Source organism: Strongylocentrotus purpuratus, unplaced genomic scaffold (genome assembly GCF_000002235.5).
Source record: "Strongylocentrotus purpuratus isolate Spur 01 unplaced genomic scaffold, Spur_5.0 spur5_scaffold_5, whole genome shotgun sequence".
Taxonomy (NCBI): Eukaryota; Metazoa; Echinodermata; class Echinoidea; order Camarodonta; family Strongylocentrotidae; genus Strongylocentrotus; species Strongylocentrotus purpuratus.
This window is the reverse complement of record NW_022145611.1, coordinates 31,569,778-31,592,645: the sequence shown is the minus strand read 5'-3', so window position 1 is coordinate 31,592,645 and position 22,868 is coordinate 31,569,778. Positions and strand designations below refer to the sequence as shown.

The following is a 22,868-nucleotide window of genomic DNA, read 5'->3' as shown; positions in this document are numbered from 1 at the left end:
AACATGTTCCCTGAAAAGCATGGCTCTACAAATGCCTTCATATTCTAAATATGGCATGTAACATCGTAAAAATGCAATACACAGAAATACTTATATGCTAAATGATCAACCTTTTCTGATCGACTCCACAACGTTTCTTTCACAATGCAATCGCATGACCAGAACTCAACTTTATCTTTAAATCTTAGTATGTTATTAGTGTAAAATGTGAATTCTATTGCATCTTCATTTTTAAAAAAATAATCTTCCTGTGAGGACTGATTCAGCCTTGTTTATCTGTAATGCAGTATACAGTTTTAAATTTAAAAAAAAAGAGTGTTAATGTAACAACTCTCTTGCTATCACATGCAAATTTCAACAATTTATATATATATTTCATATATCCCTCATTTGTTCTTAACTCGTCAAGTTCAATTGACTTCCCTCTATTGAGCTATCATTTCAGATTCTATTCTTGCCACAGGCTTGTTTGCTTTATTATTAGTAGAAATATTATTAGTATTATCCTAATATTTCATTTAAATTTGTATGGCATTGGAATTTCATTTTAGTTAACTATACATGCATGCTACTTTCAAGGCATACATTGTATGTCTTCCCTGCTTGATTTGTACATACTGCCATCTTGTGTCCAATTTGATTTAAATATAGAAGTCTAAGGCATAAATTTGTCACTCTAGTCTTCAAGATTTATATCACATCCTTTTGCACAAGTTCTGATCAACATGTAGATATTTGTTTTATTTCATACCATGACCTAAGGAACTTATTACGTGTTACTTTGTTTTAGCCCCACCACCCCTTTCCCTCTTTTCCCCTTAGACCACTTTTTTTTAAAAGTTTCAAGGGGATCATCTGAACTGTTTTTAGATTTAACTATAGGATTAATGAGTCCACAATGTATGCAGATTTTAGTTATGTCTTTGGTGTTGACATTGGCAGTAAACATGGCAAATGTATAACTTATTTTTTTCTCTGTTTTACATTTTATGTTATTAGATATAAATATTGTGTATAGTTGGTATAGAGACATTTTGTGTGTGTAAGCATGTGTGTGTGTGTGATTTGTTTTGTAATGTTTTGTTTTGTTCTGTGTTGGGTACTTTCATTCCTTTCCATGTTTTTAAATAAGGTTATGGATAGTTTTGTTTGTTCATTCACTTTAGTAGTACACTGTAGATCAGTTGCTACTAAAGCCTACTATGCAGATATATTGTATGATGCACTTTTTCTTAGATATACATGTATATGTTTTCATATGCTGCCTAACCTGTACTTTGTGTTGTGATAAAGTTTTTCCTATTGAATAAAAACACTTTATCAAAAATGAAAAAGCTGTTTTTAGATTTATATTTTTGTAATTATTTTTGTTGGCAACTTACATTTACATAGTTATGTAAATTTATATCTTTTTCTGAGGTCCCTTCTGTTAAGTTTTTATTTGGTGACAGATAAAGAAAGCTAGAAAAATGTGTATTTATAGAATATTAAACTTACAAGATCAGATTCATTTTGAGTTTGTTGGTCATCATGGGATAGAGAGAGGTAGACGAGAGAGAGAGAGAGAGAGAGAGAGAGAGAGAGAGGGAGAGAGAGGGAATGGGATAGATAGAGGTAGACGAGAGAGAGAGGGAGGGAGGGAGAGAGAGAGAGAGAGAGAGAGAGAGGGGATACATGATACAGAGATGAAGCAATAGAAAGTATGATGTATAATATTGATCTGTAACAGACTCAATGGCATGCGTTTCTTCAAAATGTGACTTATCATTTTAAGAAGGTGACGACATGCAGTTTTTTTCTGGAGCCTGGTCTTTTCTCTACTCCAGATTCCAAACCTGTAATCTATTATTGTTCCATCACATTACAATTTTTTGATTAATATGCCTCTTTCTTTGCCTCTCCTATTTTGGCAATATCCTCTCACATTCTGCCTCTCACACTCCCCCTTGTCTCTGATCCTCTTTCTGTCTGTCTCTTTCCCTGTACATGTATGTCTACTCTCTTTCTCTCTGTCTCACCTATATATCTCTCTCCCTACCACCCTCCCCTTTCTCTCTCTCTCTCTCTCTCTCTCTCTCTCTCTCTCCCTACCCTATATATATCTCTCTCTCCCTACCACCCTCTCCCCCCCTCTCTCTCTCTCCCTACCACCCTGTTTCCCTCCCTCCCTCTCCCACTCATCTCTCTCTCTCTCATCTCTCTCACTCCCTACCACCCCCTCTCTCTCTCTTTCACTCCCCCTCTCTCTCTCTCTCCTCCCTCTCTCTATTCTCTCTTCCTGTATCTGTTATCAGGCAGAACTACATTGATATTCACATATCACTATGATAGTTGTAAGTTTTAGTGCATCATGTACTTTTATTGACAAATTGCAACAAGATAAAGCAATGGCAATTTCAATGAGAGCTGTAGATAAGAAATGATCAGTAAATAGAAAAATAAATAAAAACACAGAAATTGCACAAATATATGTGCACTGACAAGCTGAAAATAAAAACACCATAAACCATAATAATGATGTGATTTTTCACATGACATGAGTTGCTCCAAGTTCCAGAAGATAAGTGATTTAGCCTAGAATTTGACAAATTTTAAAATGATAAATGAAAAAGAACAAAAAAGTGATTACCCGTTAAGAGCAACAAACCTTGAAGACCTTGTTATTTTCCAACATACTTATTTTCTGTGTACATGTCTGACAGAAAATCCTTTGTATACTACAGAAGACCATATAGAATTATGAATGTTTGTCTTTTACTTGATTGAAGACATTATAAATGATTCTTTGCACATATTTCCTCGAAGTACATTTATTTATCTGTTTTCTTTTTCACATAAATGCATGAGATAGAACAAGTAGTACAAAAATGCAAATGTAATATTTGCATGCTTCGAAAAGATGTTGTTGAAATATAAAAAGTTCACCATTGCAAGAATAAATACACCTCTATTTTACAAATTTGAGCATATAAAAACAGACTATCAAAAATATTGATGTACACATTGTCATCTTACCTTAAAAAAAAAAAAAAATCATATTCCAAGCAAAAGAAGTATCATTCTTATGTCAACAACTACATGTACACTGTATATGTAAAAATACAAGTGAGAGAAGAAAAGAAGTGTATTTCAATTTCGAAATAAATAAATAACATGTAGTAGTCCTGCATAAAAAGCCATATTAGTATATGATTTTTTTCAGAAAATTTGCTGTCAATATCCTTTAACATGATAACAGCTTTTGCACTCTGAATTCTCTGATGATATTCTTATTGAACACTGTCCTCTTTTTGTTCAATGATGGCAAAGATCGGCAATACCCTTCCCCCCTTCTAATTGAAAACGTATAAATTGCACATTTCATATTTCCTTGATGTACTCAATGTACATACCGGTAATACTTTTCTTTCTCTTTGTGATGCTTTCATTTCTATTCCATCACTTACTGTCACTACAAATACTAACCTTGCGATTCAAAAAGATTTGTTGGTACACGTATCTTAACAAGATAGTACATGACATCAAATCATAGAATGAATGAATGAAGATACATGTGTAACCAACTATAAATCAATTTTCCCTAGCAAAAATGGACATGATCTCTTTGGTACAAACATTTGAAAAACAAGATTGCACATGACAATTTTTTTTTGCTACAAAAATACAACCTCCATGATGTCATGAGAAGAATAAAATCACAAAAATTCTAGTTTCAGAACATAAAGAATGGTAACCCCTAAGTTAGCACCGTGTCACAAGACCTGCAATGTACATATATATCAACCTCAATCAGCTGTTCAATAACCCTCTGACCAAATAAATTTCCTGCTAAACCTTAAATAAAGCATTCATACAAAAGCAAGGTGCCTTTAAAACCCACACTCACAATCCTTCATACCATTCAAAGTAATAGTCAGGTTTTAATTGTCATTTACTTGTTTTTTCAAAACTTTCTTATGCAACACTTTATGCAACACCTCGCAGAAGATCTTATTCTTGGTTCATCCCCATTTGTTAATTGACAGTGGCCGATCATATGAAAATCCTACCAAGTCCCTTCAAAGAAATAGTCAGGTTTCAATTGTCATTTTCTTTTCTCCCATTTAATCGGCCCTTGTGATTAACCATATCTAACTTACAATTATAATGTAACCAAGTCTGCAATTCTTTTCTAGATATCAACAGATTTTTAAAAAAATATATAAATTGCATGTTGGATATCTTTTTATAAGTTCAAATATTACCGGTACTTCACCTCACTCTAAAATTCAAGAACGTCTAAATTTTTCCAAAAAAATCCCTTATCAAGTGTAGGTTATTCTGCTCTTAATCTCTCATATCTGGAACTACAAAAATTGTACTTTAGGCTATGATTTCTGTCAGTACCTTAAAGTTTTTGAAATTCACTTATGGAACAAAGTCTTACTTTCAAAATGTCTAAAATGCACACCAAGTACTGTACTTGTAAGATTAGTTTACAAAAAAACTCTTTTCCTCTGGACAGTTGCACTTCCTGTATTCTTCTTGCGATGATCTGAAAGATAATACAAAACACTTTTGAATCAATCACATCTGATAACTAAAGTTCAAACTTCCTCAACTTGGATAGGTTCTGTGATGGGAACTTGTGGTTCCTTCTCCTCTTCAATCTGAACAGAGGCCTTACTGTTTCCAAGGGAAGTTTGTCTCGTTTCCACTTCACCATCTTTAAAGTTTGTCTGATTGTTGTTTTTGAGAGCCATCTCTTGTTCATAGAGCATTTGAAGTGTCTGAAGATTTCCACAGAGACTATTTGTCCTGCTCAAGGCAACAGACATGCGTGAGTTCCTTCGCTCATGTACTGCATTGGAGTTGGACCGTACCGATCCCTTTTTGCACGGCCTCCGAAAGCACCTTAAAATTCGCCTGAATGCTGCTCGGAAGTCCTGATTGCGAAACGCATAGATCCATGGATTGAGGCAACTATTCAGCAAAAGCAATAGTCCTGTATAGTTGTGCATTGTCAGGAATTGAGAAAACGCTTTACAGAAGACTTCAACCACCACCGTCGTGATGAACGTACCCCAGGTTAAAGTAAACACACCCAGAATAAGAGCAAGTGTCTTCCAGTACTTGTTTCCTTTAAATGTGTTATAGTTTTTGACGGCACCAGGGAACAGGGAGAACTGGACAGCTGAAATAGCTCTGGTGTGGTGTCTGGCAACTAGCATCACACGGCAGTAGCAGAAGAACATACACACCAAGGCAGGTAGGAAGATGGCTATGACCTGGGCAAGGGATGTGTAATTGTGGTAGAAGTTGAGCGAACACAGCATCTCCATACTGGTACCTGGGAGAGGAATGAACCATCCTATCATAGGGATGACGGATATGACGGTAACGTAGATCCACACCAGTAAGCAAATAACGGCAATGTGGACCGATGTGATGCGTGCAGAGTACTTCAGAGGCTCCACAAGTGCGGAGTAGCGGTCATAGGCGATGATGCTGAGACTAAGCACGGAGACACCGCTGAAGAGCGACATCAGGCAGTATGGCAACAAGCACAGTACCCCTCCCGTCTCACTCAAGAAGTTGAATGCAAAGAGGATAAGGGTCATGATGGCCACACCTAGGTCAGCCACTGCAAGGTTCATCAAGATGTAGTTGGGCGGTATCTGCAGCCTCTTGAACTTGGCAACCGAGACGATGATGAGGATGTTGCCAATGAAGGTAATGGTCATGAGGATAAAGATGATGCCCAGGGCAATGTAAGACTGGAAACCCCACTCAGAATCAGCACCTTCTGGAAAGAGCGTGGTCGCGATGTCCTGGCCGCTGCCATTACTGCGGAGGAGATGGGAAATGGGTGTGACTGTTGTTTCTTGCATGATGATGATGATGGCCTGATCCTCACTGAGGTTGGTCTGTGATGAGGATAGATGTAACTGCTTCATTTCTAGTCATTCCTCACTCTCTCATCCCATCAGCAGTCTTCCGAAAAGAAGTGGGTTAACTGAGTTCAGTTGGTCCTGGTTCAGTGATTAAGGGATCTGAAAGACAAAATAGGCAAAGTTTGATTAAATTTCAGAGAATTTTTGATTTTTTTCCCCACATTCTATCTAAAAATAAATGTTTCATTGATGCACACTTTATCATTGTCTAAAAAAAAACGGAGTAGAAAAAAAGAAACGCATACATGTATCAATAATCAACTGATCTCGGTGAGTATCTCTGAGTTATCATGACTCATGTCTTAGCTAATCATAGTTGAACAATGCTCATTCAGCTACTCTTCCTCACACATTTCCTACTTAGTCTCCATTCTAGACTCGATACTCGGTATTTCTCGTTCCATACGACACAATGAATTGTAGATATCTTTCATCGAATCAAATTAGCTGAGGCAGGGAAGTAACCGTGGACAGAAATCTTGCAGGGACAGGCCTTGGGTTACAATAGGGGGATGAAAATAACATCAGGGGTCACGGCCTTTGGGTGTCATGTCTGAGTGCTAGACTGGTTTTACATGGGGCATGCATGGGGCTCTATGGGAGGATGCAGTCGAGGGTCTCCAGTATTAGGGAACATTATATGTATTTCCGAAATTGGCACTGAGCCCTGCCCACGCCTCACATTCCCTAAATAGAAATGCCCTGACGCAACCAACGTAAGAAATAATTGTTCTCTGATGATTCTAGAATGTGGCGAAATTAACAATGATCTGACTCAAATTCTATTTTGAGAAAGTAAAACTTCCGTCATAGTAACAACTTTTTTTACATGTATCAAAAATGTATGCAGTAGAGAAATTGATTCCCATTTATAGTTTCAAATTGGATCCTGGTACAATCTTTATTCATACAGTTTTATATTACACTTCATTCCCCCATGTACATTGTATACTGAAAGCGACAAACTAGCAATTGTTAATCCCTAGAATCTCCTGTATTTACAGATGCATCCCCCTGCCCCACCCCTTTTTGTTCTTCTTTTAGTTTGTACAAGTGAAGCTGAACAAGACAATTGTTCTTAAGGGCAAGTACAAAGGACAAAGAGAGGACATATTTTATTAAAAACTTTCAATACATTGAAAAACAAATCACTTAGGAAAGTTAAGAACAGCTATCAACACAACACAATCCTGGCTGTGAAAATGGAAAGAGAAAGGCTTAGCAGCTGTTCAACCGATATCTAAAACGGGCCAAAGCTAAATGGATTCAAACGTATTTTTAGAGAAAATCTGCTTGACATGAAATAGTAATGGACAGATATGGAAATGAACTAAAATAGAGCTGAGTCAAAAGGAAGGTGTGGATTTTTGTCAGCTATTTGTGGACTCTTTCCATCAATCTTCGCTGAATGCTGTGGGCAGTTCATAGTCTCGATTGTTCAGCCTTCGATAAAGCTGATCAATCTTCACCATCCCTACTACGTCATGAATGATGCACACCACTCCACTGTTTTTCAGCTTCTGTTGAACAGTTTGTGAGAACTGCCTATAACAACTGAAAGGTCATTATGCAAGTAAAGAGAGAATTCAATTGCAGATTTAATAACACTTGATGGTTATCTACTTTGATTACAATTAAAAGAGTGGGCATATTGTATTACCACTCAAGGAAGCCTCGGTGCTGGATCATTTGAATTTCAACCACGCCTAGCTTTTGTGGTTTCAAACAAGCTTGTTATGACAACAACACGGTCAAATGAAAACATATACTTTGAAACTCACACTATCAAACATTAATATTTAATGCCTTTTTCTCGTGACTTCACTCATAATCTAAGGGTATGAGATTCTAGACTAGCAAAATCCTTGTCCTGAATGACCTCAGATGGTGTCTATTTATAGACTGACCTTGCCCAAGGGTGGACAAGAAGAGGTCATGCGAGGGTCATCACTTATTCCAATGACCCTGGAGAGTACAACCATGGTCCTAACAAGAGAGACTGAGGAATGCATGCGAACTTTCTAGTCCATTCTATTCTGCCAATCCTGTTCAATACTTGCTTACATTTCTGCTTCCTTTTTCATCAAAAGCCCAAATAAATTTCAAAAATAGAAGTCAGCTTAAAAGCCACTTTTGGAGACTTTGTGGTATGCTTCATATGGTAATTATAAGTCATAATCATGACCTGTAAAAGTATAAATGCAGAATTATAATCATTCCTGGAATTCTCAACATAACAATGTATTGCCAAAAAAAGCCTCTTGTGGATTAATCTGCAGCTATAAAGAGCATTGAGGAGAGAGTACTAAGGGTACAGGGACATGTAGGAGAGGGATTTAGGGGGAAATAGTATCAGAAGATGACCGTTAAAATTTGCTCATTGCAATCCTGCATACATAGATATATGGTGCTGTGTTTCTTTTTCCATGTTAATGAATACTTAATGTCAAAGTAAATTTTCTTTATAAAAAAAACACTTTTAATAACAATAAAACAAAAAGAGTCAAACTAGCCTTGACATAACACCTGTTACTAAGGCAAAAAGTAGAAAGAAATACTGAAAACAAAACCCAAAGAAAGAAATACTGAAAACAAAACCCAAAGAAAGAAAAGAATAATAGAAAGAAAAATATGAAAACATATAAACAACATATTTTTAGGACATTGTATTTAAACAGTGACAGGGAAGAGAAGACAAGGTCCCAGAAAAGGAATAGAAGAGATTTCTTTTTTAACACACAAAATTAGAAAATATAGTTGGGAACAGAAAAATTGAGAGGAAGAGAGAGAGAGAGAGAGAGAGAGAAGGAGCTAGAGAGAAGAGAAACAAAGACAGAGTGCATGGTTAAGTTAAAATATTATGGGTATGAAGTCATGCATTTTACAAACATATTAGTTACATGTTTTTTCCCAGGAAATATAATCCACCCAAAAAGTTTCAAGGCATTTTCTTTGCTACATGTACACTCCAAATATACCAGTTTCCTCATTAGATCAGAGCATCGCTTGAATACCAGTTAGCTCTGATTACGAATGCCACATTCTACAAGTTCCCTATCTCACCACCAGACAAAAGATACATCATTCAATTACTTTCCAAGGTATAATTAGAATGTATCGGATCTATTTATAGCAATTTCAGTTGTGATCATTTTAGATATATTGACAAGGACGGTTACAATGACAACAAAACAAACCCTGGGTAATATCTTTAGGGTAGGAAGTATGTGTGTACGTGTGAGTGTGTGTGTGTTGTTGTACTAGATGTATCTAGGTTTTTACACTTAATAGATGTTAATTACTTGTCACTTCTTTGTAGCTCCATTCAAAGAAGGTAGCACTAATTGATGCAATGAATGCCAAGCGTGCCAAGATGGCAAGCTATCAAACTCCCCAATCTATTCTTTATGCATTATTTATTGACTCCTGCAGTACAATCATTCACACAGACTGCCTGTCCGGAGTAGATGTAACAAAAACACACTTTGGATCACTAATTTATTTTGATTCACTCAAATGGATTGGACGGAAATAAACAGACAATGGCATCTAAACATCTACATAAAACATGTCCCAACGTAACCTTTTAGACTCCCTGAAAGATAATGCTTCTATCTGTAAACTTGTTTCTCTTACTGCCTGTTTAAAAGCTACTCAAGGTTTTGATCTGACTGATATTGACATTTTAAGCTCACGTCTGATCTATATTTTATCACCTGCTTATCATTGTATGCCGACCTATTTCACTTCTCTGCACTTTCTGGAGCATGATGACATGAATAACCAAAACAAACTGTTGCTTTTAGTGAGTAAAATGAATAAACGAAATGCGTAAAATTACTGCCCAGTGTATTTTCCTGATTAAATATTCAATCCTAATTGAATTATCCCGTGTTGTAACAGTAAAATGTCTAAACTTTATGTACGATTTGCAAGGAAGAAAATAGATCTCTTTCAGCCCTATGATCAATTGAGTAAAATATTTCCGAAATATTTACAAAAATCTTGGCAAAAAAAATTCCTTAAAAAAAATTACATAAACAAAAATATTAAAGGGAACGAGTTTTAGACTATGGCCAACGTTTGTGTAAAATAACCAGGTAATGAAATTGTACTACTCCATATTGTAGTGTAAGGTCATCCCTGATACAGTTTGGTTTGCATGTCCATATCAACTGTCAAATCACCATGAGATGTGACCTGAATAGTGTGGTGGGGGATAATTGAAAAAGCACTGATTGTTTACATGATACCCTACTTGCAATATGCATAAGGCTAATAGTTATTGGCATTGCTGCAACGCCTGCTCTGGCAGGCATCCATGGAGTTTTATTTGATTCGAGATTTTTGGGGTGGAAAGGGGGATGATCAAAATGCGAAATATCTAGGCCAGTTTACGTGAACTGCATGCGAAGGTCATTTAAAAAACACTTTTGTTTTAATCATTTTAAAGGAAATTTAATAGCAGTAATACATTTCTCATGTGAGGATACAAGAACTTCATTAAAAGCATCTATCCACTGAATATGACTTATATTTCTTTCAGAATTTAATTGAATTTGTTAAAACATCAGTCAAGCAAAATGGGTCAGAAGATCTAATTAGAATATGTACCGTGTCAATGTTGATAAATTCAATTATTTGTTAATAGAGTCATTGTCTGATGCCTTGGAAAATGTTACGTAATAACGTGTGTCTGGGGGTACCAGCACAGGTGCAAATTAGTTCGCATCTTGTGTTAAAAGTGTCAAGTGAAAAGTGTCAAGTGAGAAGAATGGAGGGAGGCCCAGGAGAAAGTGAGAGAAAGTCAAATAATATACTATACACTTAGCAATACATGTATCTAAAATGTACTGTGGACTTGGTTAAACAAATGTACGATAGTCCCTACTTGGTTTTCTTGTAAGTAAAGATGTTACAATGTTTATTTCAAATAAACAAAGAAAAAAAGAAAGACATAAACATTGCTGGATGTAACATCTATATGTCATATGACTTTATTCACGTTTTAATGTTCATAAGTGACTCTAAGAAAATGACCAGATCATGATGATCAGTAGAAGACAGATCATCACAGCTGCAGCTAAAGCTAGTTAATACAGGAACAGTATGTTCAGGCTAAAGTGGCACATTTCTCTTTAGATTGAAGCTCTACAATAATCTTTGGAGGCCATGTGTTTGCCTCCACAACTTAATATGAGATAGAAAAGAGAGTGTCTACTTACAGCACAAAGGGAGTTCAACAATGTTATGAAGTAATATAACACACACACAAATAAATATATGTACTAGTCATCTCAAAACTAGACTTGGGTTGCAAGCAACCTCTAAAAAAGGGTGTACATGAGATAGAAATGTATAGATATAAATTCCACACTTAAAGTGAACAAGAATGATAATAAAGCAATACATTTCACATTTATGATCTATAAAATATCATAATAAATGAAAGTATAACTTACCAGAATCATATATATGATTAAACCTCAAGAAAGTATTCCATCAAGTCTTCAGTATAATCCACTTAAGATTATCAAAGTACCCCAAAAGAAAGTCCACTGAGAAATATATTTCTCCGCAGGAAATATGATAGTGAATTACTCCACGATAGTTGGCAAGTAACAGAATAAGTATCCAGGGCACGGTATAAATAATGTCTTTTGGTTTGAAAATCACGAAGCTATGTATGATACTAACACTCTCCAATACCAGCTAAGCATCTGATCTGACATAGCCCTCGACTTACTTTCACTTGCCAATACACTCTCATACAAGCACACACACATGCAGATAGTCGCTATAGAGAGGAAGCCTGATTCCTGATTGGCTAATGGCTGGCTGCCTGCCCAGACTTAGGCTCCACCCACTAGTTTCCTGTTATAGAAGAGGAGCTATTTTTAGAAGCGGTTTTGCAGCAGCCAACATTAGCATCAGCATTTCGATCAACAGCACGCTATGGTGGATGTGACAGAAACCAATCAAATCTTAACCGCTAGCATTGTTTGCACAGAAATGGAGAGCCTCTGCAGAGTAGTAATTTCATAGGAGGTCCGTAATACAGCTATATTCGATTATGAAAAATATTTTCATGTTTACTTGCAAGCTTTGACTTTAAAAACAACAAGCTTTGATTAATCTATTTTTAGCCAGAGGGTTGTAACTCATATTACATGTATATGTACATGTTCATCTATACAGGATTGGCCAGGATAAATGCTTGTTTTCTTTTTCTTTTCGTAATAAACATGTTTACAAGGCTATATTTAGTCTCAAGTAAAGTAAAAAGTAATCAAACCAAATATTAATATCAAACATATAAGCTAAGAAAGATAACAAACAGTCCTTACCAAGACTCCTCAACCCTCTCTCTCTCTCTCTCACACGGTGCACCCGCAAGCCTACTGTATAATATCAAACATGTACAAATTAAGCCTGTTTAAAAAAAATACACACATTTTATACTGAAGTATGCCGTACCCCCCAAAAAATTCTTGCGAGGACAATTATATAAAACTTGGATGCATTAAATAATAGATGCAATTCACCTTTCACTTCATATATCAACTGACTGAACTAACACCTAAAATAAATAATTGAGTATATACAAATCAAATTCAGTGGAAACTGAATTTACTCTGAATAAGTCATGTTTACACAAGCCTTCCCAATATTAAAGGATGAATAACTCCAATTAATGGTGAAGAAAAGTAGTTCTACTTTGTACGTGTCTGAACAATAGCTAAATGTAAGGGGGGACAATAACTTCTTGTACAAATGTCAGGGACTAAAATATACCAGTATGTTTACATTTCGTGACTTTTCAGTGAAGGCTTCCATATGCTGTTACCACAAGCCTCGGTTTGTGGATATCTCAGATTGGAAGTAATAAAAGGAAAAAAAGAGTTTATATAGAGGTATCAAATGCAGCCACAAATGTTTTGTGTGAACCTGTCTAGAACAACCCCATGCATCTCTAGAGTGGCCATCTAAATGTACATTGCCTACCTCTTGGGACACACACATCATTGAGCCTGTCTAAAGTGGTTGATTTTACTTGTTTTTGGTCTTTATAAACAGGTCTGCTGTACAGATTTACCTGTCTCTACTTAAAGGGGTAGTTGAGTTCTGTTGCAGAGGGCGCTACACAAAATATTTTTTTGTGAGATAATGAAAAACTGAGTGTCAAATTTGAAAGAAAACAATATTTAAATGACAAAATCATCTTTGTTTGATTAAAATCGGTTCAGAGACGGCTGAAATATAATGATTTCTGATACTTGTGTACCACCACAAATATTAGATATTTTGAAAAATTTGAAAAAAACGTTGAAAAAAAAATAAAATAACGCCTTTTACATCGTATTTCAGCCGATGCCAATGTTAGCTTTTTTGGTGGCGTTTTCGTGTTGCTTATATTACACACAATTAGCCGGCTCATGTATTGTCATTTTTAATTAAATAATTAATTAACGGTCACCGTGTTTTTTTTAAAGTGGAGCTGAATTGTATGATCGTATTGGCTAAATTTCACATATTTTGGGGTCTAAAATTACCTTCATAGCAAGTTTAGGTTCTAAAAGGGCACTATAAATGTCATAGATAAGAATAAGAGCAATAACAATGCACTTAAAGGCATTTGCGGTCTAAAAACAGAACTTAACTATCCCTTTAACGCATGGCCTACAGGTATAAGATGGTTCCTGCATGAAGCCTAGGCAAACAAGAGAATGCAGTAGTCAAAGGGTTAAAATTAGGCTCTCAGAGATTTAATTTCATGAAATTTACAATTGTAATTCTTGAAAAAATGTAGTATCAATTCTATAATACCTGTTGATCAAAATTTATTGAATTTTAGAATAAGCTTCTTTAGACTAATACATGCTCAAGGTGCTTGCAACGTTTCAATTTCTTGTTGGAGCGATGATATAACCTGAAGTCTATGACGAAGGAAGGGAATAACCTAATATAAATTGATTTGGATTATACATGATGTATACTTCTTGGAAGACAGGATACCTATATTTGTTAAGGTCAGGTTACAAGGTAACTTAGGGTTACAGATCACCATCAGTTGGATAGTCTACAACCTACAATTACTAAGCATTAAAATCACAAGGTTAACAAGCATACATGCATGTGCATTTTTTCCTAGTATTTTAGTTTTTAAAAAAACCTATTACCACTGAACTTCATTTAAAAAAAAATTTATTTGATGGACCGTATTAACACCATTTCCTCTAGGAATAAAAATGAAATGAAATGAAAAACTTATACCTACAACGTAAAATATACTCTAAAATAAACAAATTTCTGCATATTGGCTTGTTTTGTTTTAAATTTAAGTACATATATATATATATATATATATTTATATGAATACAATGTATGTTACATTATGTCTATTTCACTTTGGCCAAGAATTATACCCCCCTTCTCCACAATGCTCTTTATGTTATATTTTTTTTTAGATTCACAGTACCGTTCTACAACTGATTATTAACAAGTATGAACACACACACATGAATGACAATCAAAAACATTTTCACATTTTATGTACTATGTGTACAAAACAGTTTCAGCCTAACTTTTTTCACAAATTCTCCAAAATATTCATCAAAGTCTGGTATTTGAGACTACCTACAGGACTCTGTCACCAGGCCTGCCAGTCATAACAGATACACTAATCATTCTAATATAACTTCCTGGAATATTATTTACCCCCCATCTTTTTCACTCTGGAAGAGATCGGATACAGATCTGGAGAGGGGCACAGTCGCAGAGATTATTATCAAACTAAAGTATCACATTTAGGTGATGATGTCATGGGGAAATTGGTAGCCTATACGGACACTGACTGCTGATGTAAACGAAGCTCTGTTTATAACTGTATTAATTACAAAAACTAGTTCTACAAAGCTTGTACTGGAAGTGCAGCAACAACAGAACTTTCCTGGAATTAATCTCGCAAAATGTCAAGCAAAAGTTGCTACACCAGAGGTGCTGACTTCTTGTTGAGCAAGTGCAAGTACAAATGCTCCCCCGAGGTGATTGCAATGGAGGTGATATTGCAACGGAGAAGATTCCTGGAATATGCCCCAGAAAAAGATATCACCCATGTGAGATGTCCTCAGTCCTGGTCAAAGTCAAAGATTCACCTCCGCCAAGTGCATCGATGACACCTCTCTGGCATCATAATGATTTCTTCTCTTGCAAATGAACCATTATTAAAATCTTCTGTTTCCTTTTTTGTTTTTTTGTTGTTTGTTTAAAAAAAATCTTAGTACATAATACACACACGATGAACACAATATGTACTTTTTACTTAAAGAATTTCTCAAGCTAATGCTCGGACCAGGGTGAGGGGAGTTAGAATTACATGTTGTCTGCTGAGAGGCTGAATGACATACTTTCTAAATGTATACTCTAGCTACGTAACAGGATAGGCCCTTCCTTTGACACTTTCCTGGGTTCTCAGTAGACATCTTTCCAAAATAAAATCAAAGCACAGATAAACAGAGCTAGGGGTTGCGCCCACTCCTCTGTGTCCTGAGCACATCACAGCAATCAAAACAAGCGGGCTCAGAGTTAACAAGTCTTGATGAGTAAGAATGACACAGATTCTAGGATTACATAGAGCGTAGGTTGTCTCCGCCGTTACAGGAACTTCCTAGAATCAGCATGTATATTCATCAGAAATCTACACTGATTTAATGTTCCTCTTAAATAATTAAATTGACAGTTTGACGGCTCTGGTGGCTGGTCTGGCCGAGGGCCTCTAATGCAAGTGTCAAGCCTCAATTTACGCTAATACTCGTTCTGAGAAATCAACAAATCAGTGTAAAAACAATTGAATCATATCAGTCGTTGAATACAGAATGGATGTGTTTTGAAGGCCCACATCATAGAGCACAAGAGAAAAACTAGCAAGGTTTGGAAAACAGCTCAATTACATATCAAAGCCATTTAATTTCTTTCTTTTAAAAGCAATGAAATATACAATAGTAAAAATATCAGCTTCCACCAATATTAAGAAAATATTGACGCATTATTCTTGATTCTGAAATAAATTAGCATCTTTAAAATTTGTATGATAACAGTTAATTCTCCACATTATCATGAAAAAGTTTCGTTTACCGTATTATATTTGAAATCTATTAGCAAACAAACATTTTACAAATTATCTTGTTATTTCAAAGTATTTTCTATTTTTACTAAATTTCAGAATATGTCCATATAAATGTGAAAACAAAAAAGTATGCCTCTGTATAGCACAGGCTTATGATAAACTAACTACATATCTCAATCATGCAATCCAACACACAGGTGTGTCTTCTGCTGAAAGCCAGAAGGTTTTTCATAACTAATTATACAGTGTTATAAGATGATGACGTGGATCCTAATCAAATGATTGGTTGAGAGCGAGCACGTGACCAGGCATTTATTTTGCCTAACACGTAATTTTGATAATGACCGGTCATTATCAAATGCTAATGACAGGTCATTAGTAAAATCATGTTATAAAACATCATTTTATAAAACAAATAAAAAATATTCTTATAAATCAAACAATGCACATCATTTTTTTCGGGCATTAGTAAAATTACACACACTTGGTACCTTTAAAGTTGATACTCTAAGCAAATAAATGTCCCTTAATTTGTTACCTACGGCAAGTATATGTTATTTTTAAGTTTTTCAATTACTTAGTATATCACAAAAAAATTCTGTCTACTCGAAATCCTCAATTGAAATGTCTAAAATATCCGCCTCTCTTTGCATAGAAAATCAGTCACGACGCTGGTCTACTATTTATGACCTCACGTCCGGGAGAGAGTATATTCACGTACCCGGATGTTCCATAGCGAACATGTGCAGAGTGATACGATTTTCTGCATATTTTTGTTTCAAAGGCTGAAAAGTCTAATAAATCATAATTCTATGTACAATTCTTTACCTTCCCCTCGTACTTCATAGTATTAATATCAATTCCCCTTTTAAAAATTATGACATATACATGCCAACGATGTGCTATTAGTCGATATTTTCACCATGTAATTTTTGTTTTGGTGTTGAAATCGGCCCAGGCACGGAGTGAACAGTAGCTGTCTACCCATGCACAGTTCATTACCATACACTACAGCGATCTCCCGATGGTTTCTTCTTCCTTTTTCCCATGTCTTTCGCCTTCCTTGGCCCTGAAGATCCTTCATCTACCAATTCTGACACCGGTAGTCAGGAGCAAGTCTTTGTTAGTTGTTTTTCTTAGCTGGCAACGTCGCTTTCATTCTCTTGCAATTAATTGCCGATAAACATATAACTAGCGCACGTACGTTCCATCACAAGCAAGCAGCGCATAGAGCAGCGGCTTGGTCTTACCTCCCGATTCTGCTCGCTCCACGAACGTTCATGCAAGAGCCGCATCACTCGCCAAAAATATTATAGAGGAAGCGCGCTTGCATGATCTCGTTCAAGTTTGATATTTTACAACATAAAATGTTTAACTGGTACTGTATCCTTTTTGGAGGCAGTCACACACATCTATGATAAGTACTATCATAGTTCTAGACCTATTCGTTTTACAAAACTGCTCATGTTCATCTGATGACAATATATTGCATCCGCCTATTCATAAGTGCAAGATTTAACTTTAATTCCTAAGCAGTAAACTCGTCTTAAATCTCTACCAAATAGGTAAATATGAGGATATAAAAAGAAATCAGCGACTGGAAAATGTTGCTTCGTTATTCTTCATTCAAATGAAAACAGAAAATCCATCAAATACTCCTTAACAACAACAAATCTAAGCTCTGACAGGATAGCATTTACGTAGGGATATCACTGCCATTCACTCTCACTGAGCCAATGACTCCCGTTCGTGACGTCACGGATAGAGGCCCGACTCTACGTGCACTTCCGGGTTTCAGACTTAGATATTTTGGTAGAGTTTACTCGAATAAATTCATTATTCTAAACTTGTTTTGTCGGGTGGACACCATTTGGTGTTATTATGGGGGTTAAAAGCTTTCTATTTATGTAATTATCTCAGTATTTGGGATTGTCTTAGAGTATCAACTTTAAAACAGTCCAAACACCCTCACCTATTAAGGACTTTTAGATTCACACGAAGACAATGGGGATTGCTACAGTCAACGTCCTTTTAATGCACTGCCTTGAATGGACGTCACACGTATCAGTCCACGCAAATCTAAAAGTCCCTATTGCATCGGTGTGTAAGACTGTTCCAAAGGTACCTTGTGTGGGGAATTCTTATTAATGCCCTCACTGCTGTGTATTATTTGTATATGCCCTTCTGCTCTCACTCCTGTCAGCATAAAATATGATACATACCCATTTTCAGTAAATTGATATCCATGGTATGCTGCATATACTTACTCTGCATGGTCAGAATAATAACATACATGGAAACAAACTGTACACATATAAATGTTGAACATTCCTATATGAAAATAACTCACCAAGAGAAGACTGCATTCAAAACATCTACAGGATTACTTCATAGAAAATAAAGCTATGCTATAGACCATCAATGTGTCTTATACTGTGATTAATACAATAGGGTATTTTCGTAATGATGTAACCAGGTTTAATGCCTACGTCTTGGGAGGTACAACCTTGGCTTTGGTACAGCTATACATGCATACCTGCACACTTAAGCTCACAATGGGAGCTTCTAATCCGACCAACGACCATCATCCTATCATCCTGCAAGACAAAGGAATGATGGCAGCTTTATTTTTTAGCATGATAAAGGATCTCTTAAGCCTCTGGATTCATCCTCTCAACTCATCTTCTTTCTCTACATGCTTCAATCTCCCTCCTCATAAAAACCATCAACTCAACTATCTCCTTTCTCTGTGGTATTTTCTAATTATTGAGTGGGATGTTGTGATACCAGCTTTTATAAGCCTTTTATACACCTGATGCTTACTAGACCGCACCACCTATATTTAGCTGCACCATACATACCTAAAATAACTGTTACAGGCATGTCTTGCATAACAATCTGTTCCTACGTGTACTCAAATAGAACATGGAGTTTAAGAAATATCTTTAAATAGAAAAAGTAGTTATAAATACACCTTTAAGTAAATGTTAATCTGTGTATAATGATTATGCACCAAAAAGAGATGGTAAATTTTCAGAATAAAATAGATATGAATGTATAATGAAGAAACCATGCAGTATATTTGTGTACGTGTGGGCATCTATGCTGTAGATGTAATTTGATAAGTTGTCCCTTTTATTTGTGATCAGACTGTCTTGCTAAATGTGACTGGTAAGAGTGGCTACAGAACCAACCTGATTGCGTCGGTACATACTGTGTTAAATTTTTTCGCAGTAAATCAGCTGAGTTCTGTCACAGATTTAAAGAGATTTGTTGTGTGAATTGTAAATTTGTAAAAATTGTGCTAACACTAAATCTGTTCAGTTCTTGTGTGGCTATAATTGTATTTTTTATTTGTAACACTTCATTATAATAATAGCAAACACACCAGGGATAGTCAAAATTCTATAATGGTGGCCATCTTGAAAAAGAAAAAGAAAAAGAAAAAGCCCTGCTTCTTCCTTTTTTTCAAAAACCCGGACCTGAAAGAAGTTTTTTTTTTACTCGGCCTAACAAAAGATTTCAAGATTTAATATAACTTTCAAGATGATGGTGATTTTAAATGTACATATCTTGAACATTTTAAAAATTGGAACAGACAGGTTATCAAAGTTAATCTTATATAGCTCTCACAAACATGGCCAGGATTGTGCTTATCTCTTTCCAAGAATAAACACGACGCCGAGATTCAGCAGTCGATTAACAGCTCTGCTTACCGTTCACTCCTTCTGGAGGCCTTTTTCAGCAAGCTTCAAGATATTCAGGGGCATGACTACAACCACAGGGTACCATTGCAAGCAAGGGGCTGCTGTAATTAAGATAGAGCTTCACCATCGTCAACAATTCCAGCTCTTTCTACCATTTACTGGAGCCAAACAGTTCATTTTCTCTGAGTATAAGGTGTAGTGATTTATGCTCTAGGTTCCCAGAAATCAAGAGACATCTGATATTTTCACCTCCCTATTTTTAAACCAAAGTCTTTCTCTTTCAGACTTTTTTCTTTCAGGCATATAGTCAACTACAACACTTAATGAAACGAAAAAAGAAAAGAAATACAAGGGACATTTTAGCATTAATGATGTACCCTGCTGAGAGCAAGAAGAACGTTTCATGTAAAGTGGTGTCAGTAGATGCTTGCCTGACTTTTAGCAGATAACAGTAGAGTTCTTTTTCACCATATAAAACACCTATGAGGCAAGTTATCACTTGTTATTGCTATCCAATGTCCTACATGATATAATGTATGTATTTCCTTGTAATAAATCCTATTAACTGCTTACTTACTATGGAAATCTTTAAAAAAAAGATTATAGCAAATAGTAAGTTGATATCTTCATCAGATAGCATTATATGACAGAAAAAAGTATGGATTCATTATCATAATATGTGTACACAATGTTCTGAACAAAATTTTATTTGTAATAATTTGTGTGGCCACCTACAAAAGTATGAAGTTGAAGCTGATCAATAGTGCAACAACATCCTCTCAAGATTGATGATGAACATAACAAAGCAGTAATTCATGGAAAATCATGTTATGATGTTTCCGGCATCTTTTCATCTTTATGAAAATACTAGAATATTTTCACAAACAGGAAGAGATACTGAAAATGCTGTCTCAGTGGGTTCATATAAAATTGTGTTTTGATAATAGCATTCTTTTTCATGATAACAAACTTCACTGGATTTTTCCTGTTGTTGAAAACATGAATGAATGAGTCTTCTTATCATTCATTTTGACGCTAAACTGTGATCTTGGGGCAAAACACCACCTGAGTTCAAAATCTTTCCTGGTCCCTATGTAAAGAATATTCATGTACGCTCATCAACTTTAATGAGCCATATGTATTTTTATGACTTCTTCAGTTGTATTTTCGGAGAATAGCTCATTACTCATGTGACTATAAAGTAAACATAATCGCAATGCTGACACCACCTGGAGACCTCATTCACAAAAATCATGATAATTAGATCCGGCTCATTCTAGATGGACTGAACATTTCCTTTTCGATAAAGACGGCATGTACTGATCAAGATCTTCAAACAACAACAATGAGTCTGTCCATTCATGACCCATGAAACAAATCTCTGGAGTTAAATACTTCTAATAGTGAGTTTAACTCTGAATTCATTCATTACCATATGCTTCATACAGGGGGGCCACCCCGTTCCAGTAGGCAATGGGGTAACTAAACCATAGTCAGGGTCTATGATCATATTCAACAAAAGGAGAACTTAGACCTAAGACTTACTTCCTTTGTTGAACCTAATTTTGGACAAATGTTTAAACCCAGCATCAGATTTTTGTTTGTTATAGACTACAGGCCTACTGGTAAGTGTAATCAAAGACCCAATTCACATAATTGAGCAATTTTCCTTGGCAATCAATTTATATGGCAATATTGCATGGTATTCCCCCATTTAGAGACCTATATAATATTGATATATCTGCTTTGCTTTGTATGCTCTTCAACAGAACGTCAATTGTTGCAACTTCAATGTCAATTCCATACAATCTGGTTCACCACACAAGCCACAATTTCTAAAATTGTAGAATGCACTTCTGCCTCTGAGCAGATGGTGTATATTTGCGGATAACGTTTGTGCCGGCCACATATCCGCACTTGAGGTGTTCCACCAATCCTCATTTATACTCACCGCAAAGAAAGCCTCTGAAAAATGCATAAAACATTGCATTATTGAGCAGCTTCTGTTTATACCTGCCTCTACCCAAAGCGGGGAACGGGGCTGCATAAAAATTGGTTGTACCTCATGTTCAAGGCAATTCATGTCTAGGGGGTGTTTCACAAAGACTAAGATTGACTTTAAATTGGACTTAACTATGACAGGCAATTCATGCCACTAGTTTCTCAAACCATTCATAGCATTGGGTTCTCAAGGGAGGTACAAAACGTCGGTCACAAATCTACAGAATTTACCTTTTTTGATAGTTCATTATTGAAGGAAAAATATTATCTAAAGAACGTAATTGAGAGACCAATGGTGACAGCAACCAGTCGCATGAACGGCCTGTCATAGTTAAGTCCAACTTAAAGTCGATCTTAGTCTTTGTGAAACACTCCCCTGCACATATATGACACCTTCACCCTATGGATTAACCAGGAAATTATTCGCTACACCTGTACAGATCATAATGAAATATTACAGAGTACTAGCAGGACCCGCGGAAATCCGCGGGATTTTAGAGGGGGCGGGGGGTGTAAATAGATATATAGAGAGTGTTTAAATTAAAACCACCAAGAACTTTATTTGCCATTCAGGCCATTTAAAAAATATACATGTTTAGCGTCCCCGCCCGCTTCCTTTTTGGGGGCCGCCTCCTATTTATTTATTTTTTGAATTTTTTTTTGATTTTTTTTTTTTTGAAAGAAAATAAAACAGCGTCCTGTCCGCTTCCTTTCTGGGGGCCGCCTTCTATATTTTTTTTTTTTTTTTGAATTTTTTTTGAATTTTTTTTTTGTTGAATTTTTTTTATTTCTTGAAAGAAAAAAAACATGAAAAAAAAAAAATTGTCGGCCGCCATCTTGAAAAATAGCCCGAATGTCATGGGAAAATGTACGGAGCGGCCATTTCGAAAGGAAAAAAGGAAAAAAAAAAAAGGGCCTCCTCCTTCCCATTTTTCGAAAAAAACAGGATGCTAAACATGTTTTTTTTTTAATTTGGCCTTATATAAAAATTTAAAAAACGATCCAACTGTACCGGTAGTTATTCTTTAAGCTTTAAGTTCCGTAGTGTGGCGTACCGAATACGCAGAAATTAGGCTGCGTATTAATGGGAAAATAGTCCCT

The 22,868-nt window shown here is 35.8% G+C and overlaps 1 protein-coding gene across 3 annotated transcripts; it reads right to left on the bottom strand.

Annotated features, from left to right (window-relative positions):
* Positions 1–2,334: 2,334 nt before the first annotated feature.
* On the bottom strand, positions 2,335–18,520 carry LOC577375 (tyramine receptor Ser-2-like). Of its 3 annotated transcripts, none has more exons than XM_030998922.1 (2): positions 18,410–18,520; positions 2,335–6,032 (listed from the first exon to the last, which is right to left on the bottom strand). In XM_030998922.1, the coding sequence occupies exon 2, from the start codon at positions 5,934–5,936 to the stop codon at positions 4,587–4,589; it is 1,350 nt and encodes a 449-aa protein (XP_030854782.1). In that variant the 5' UTR covers positions 5,937–6,032; positions 18,410–18,520; the 3' UTR covers positions 2,335–4,586. The 3 variants fall into 3 exon arrangements, with proteins under 3 accessions (XP_030854782.1, XP_030854781.1, XP_030854780.1); XM_030998921.1 differs by lacking the exon at positions 18,410–18,520 and adding an exon at positions 18,282–18,403; XM_030998920.1 differs by lacking the exon at positions 18,410–18,520 and adding an exon at positions 11,396–12,279.
* Between the last annotated feature and the right edge of the window lie 4,348 nt (positions 18,521–22,868).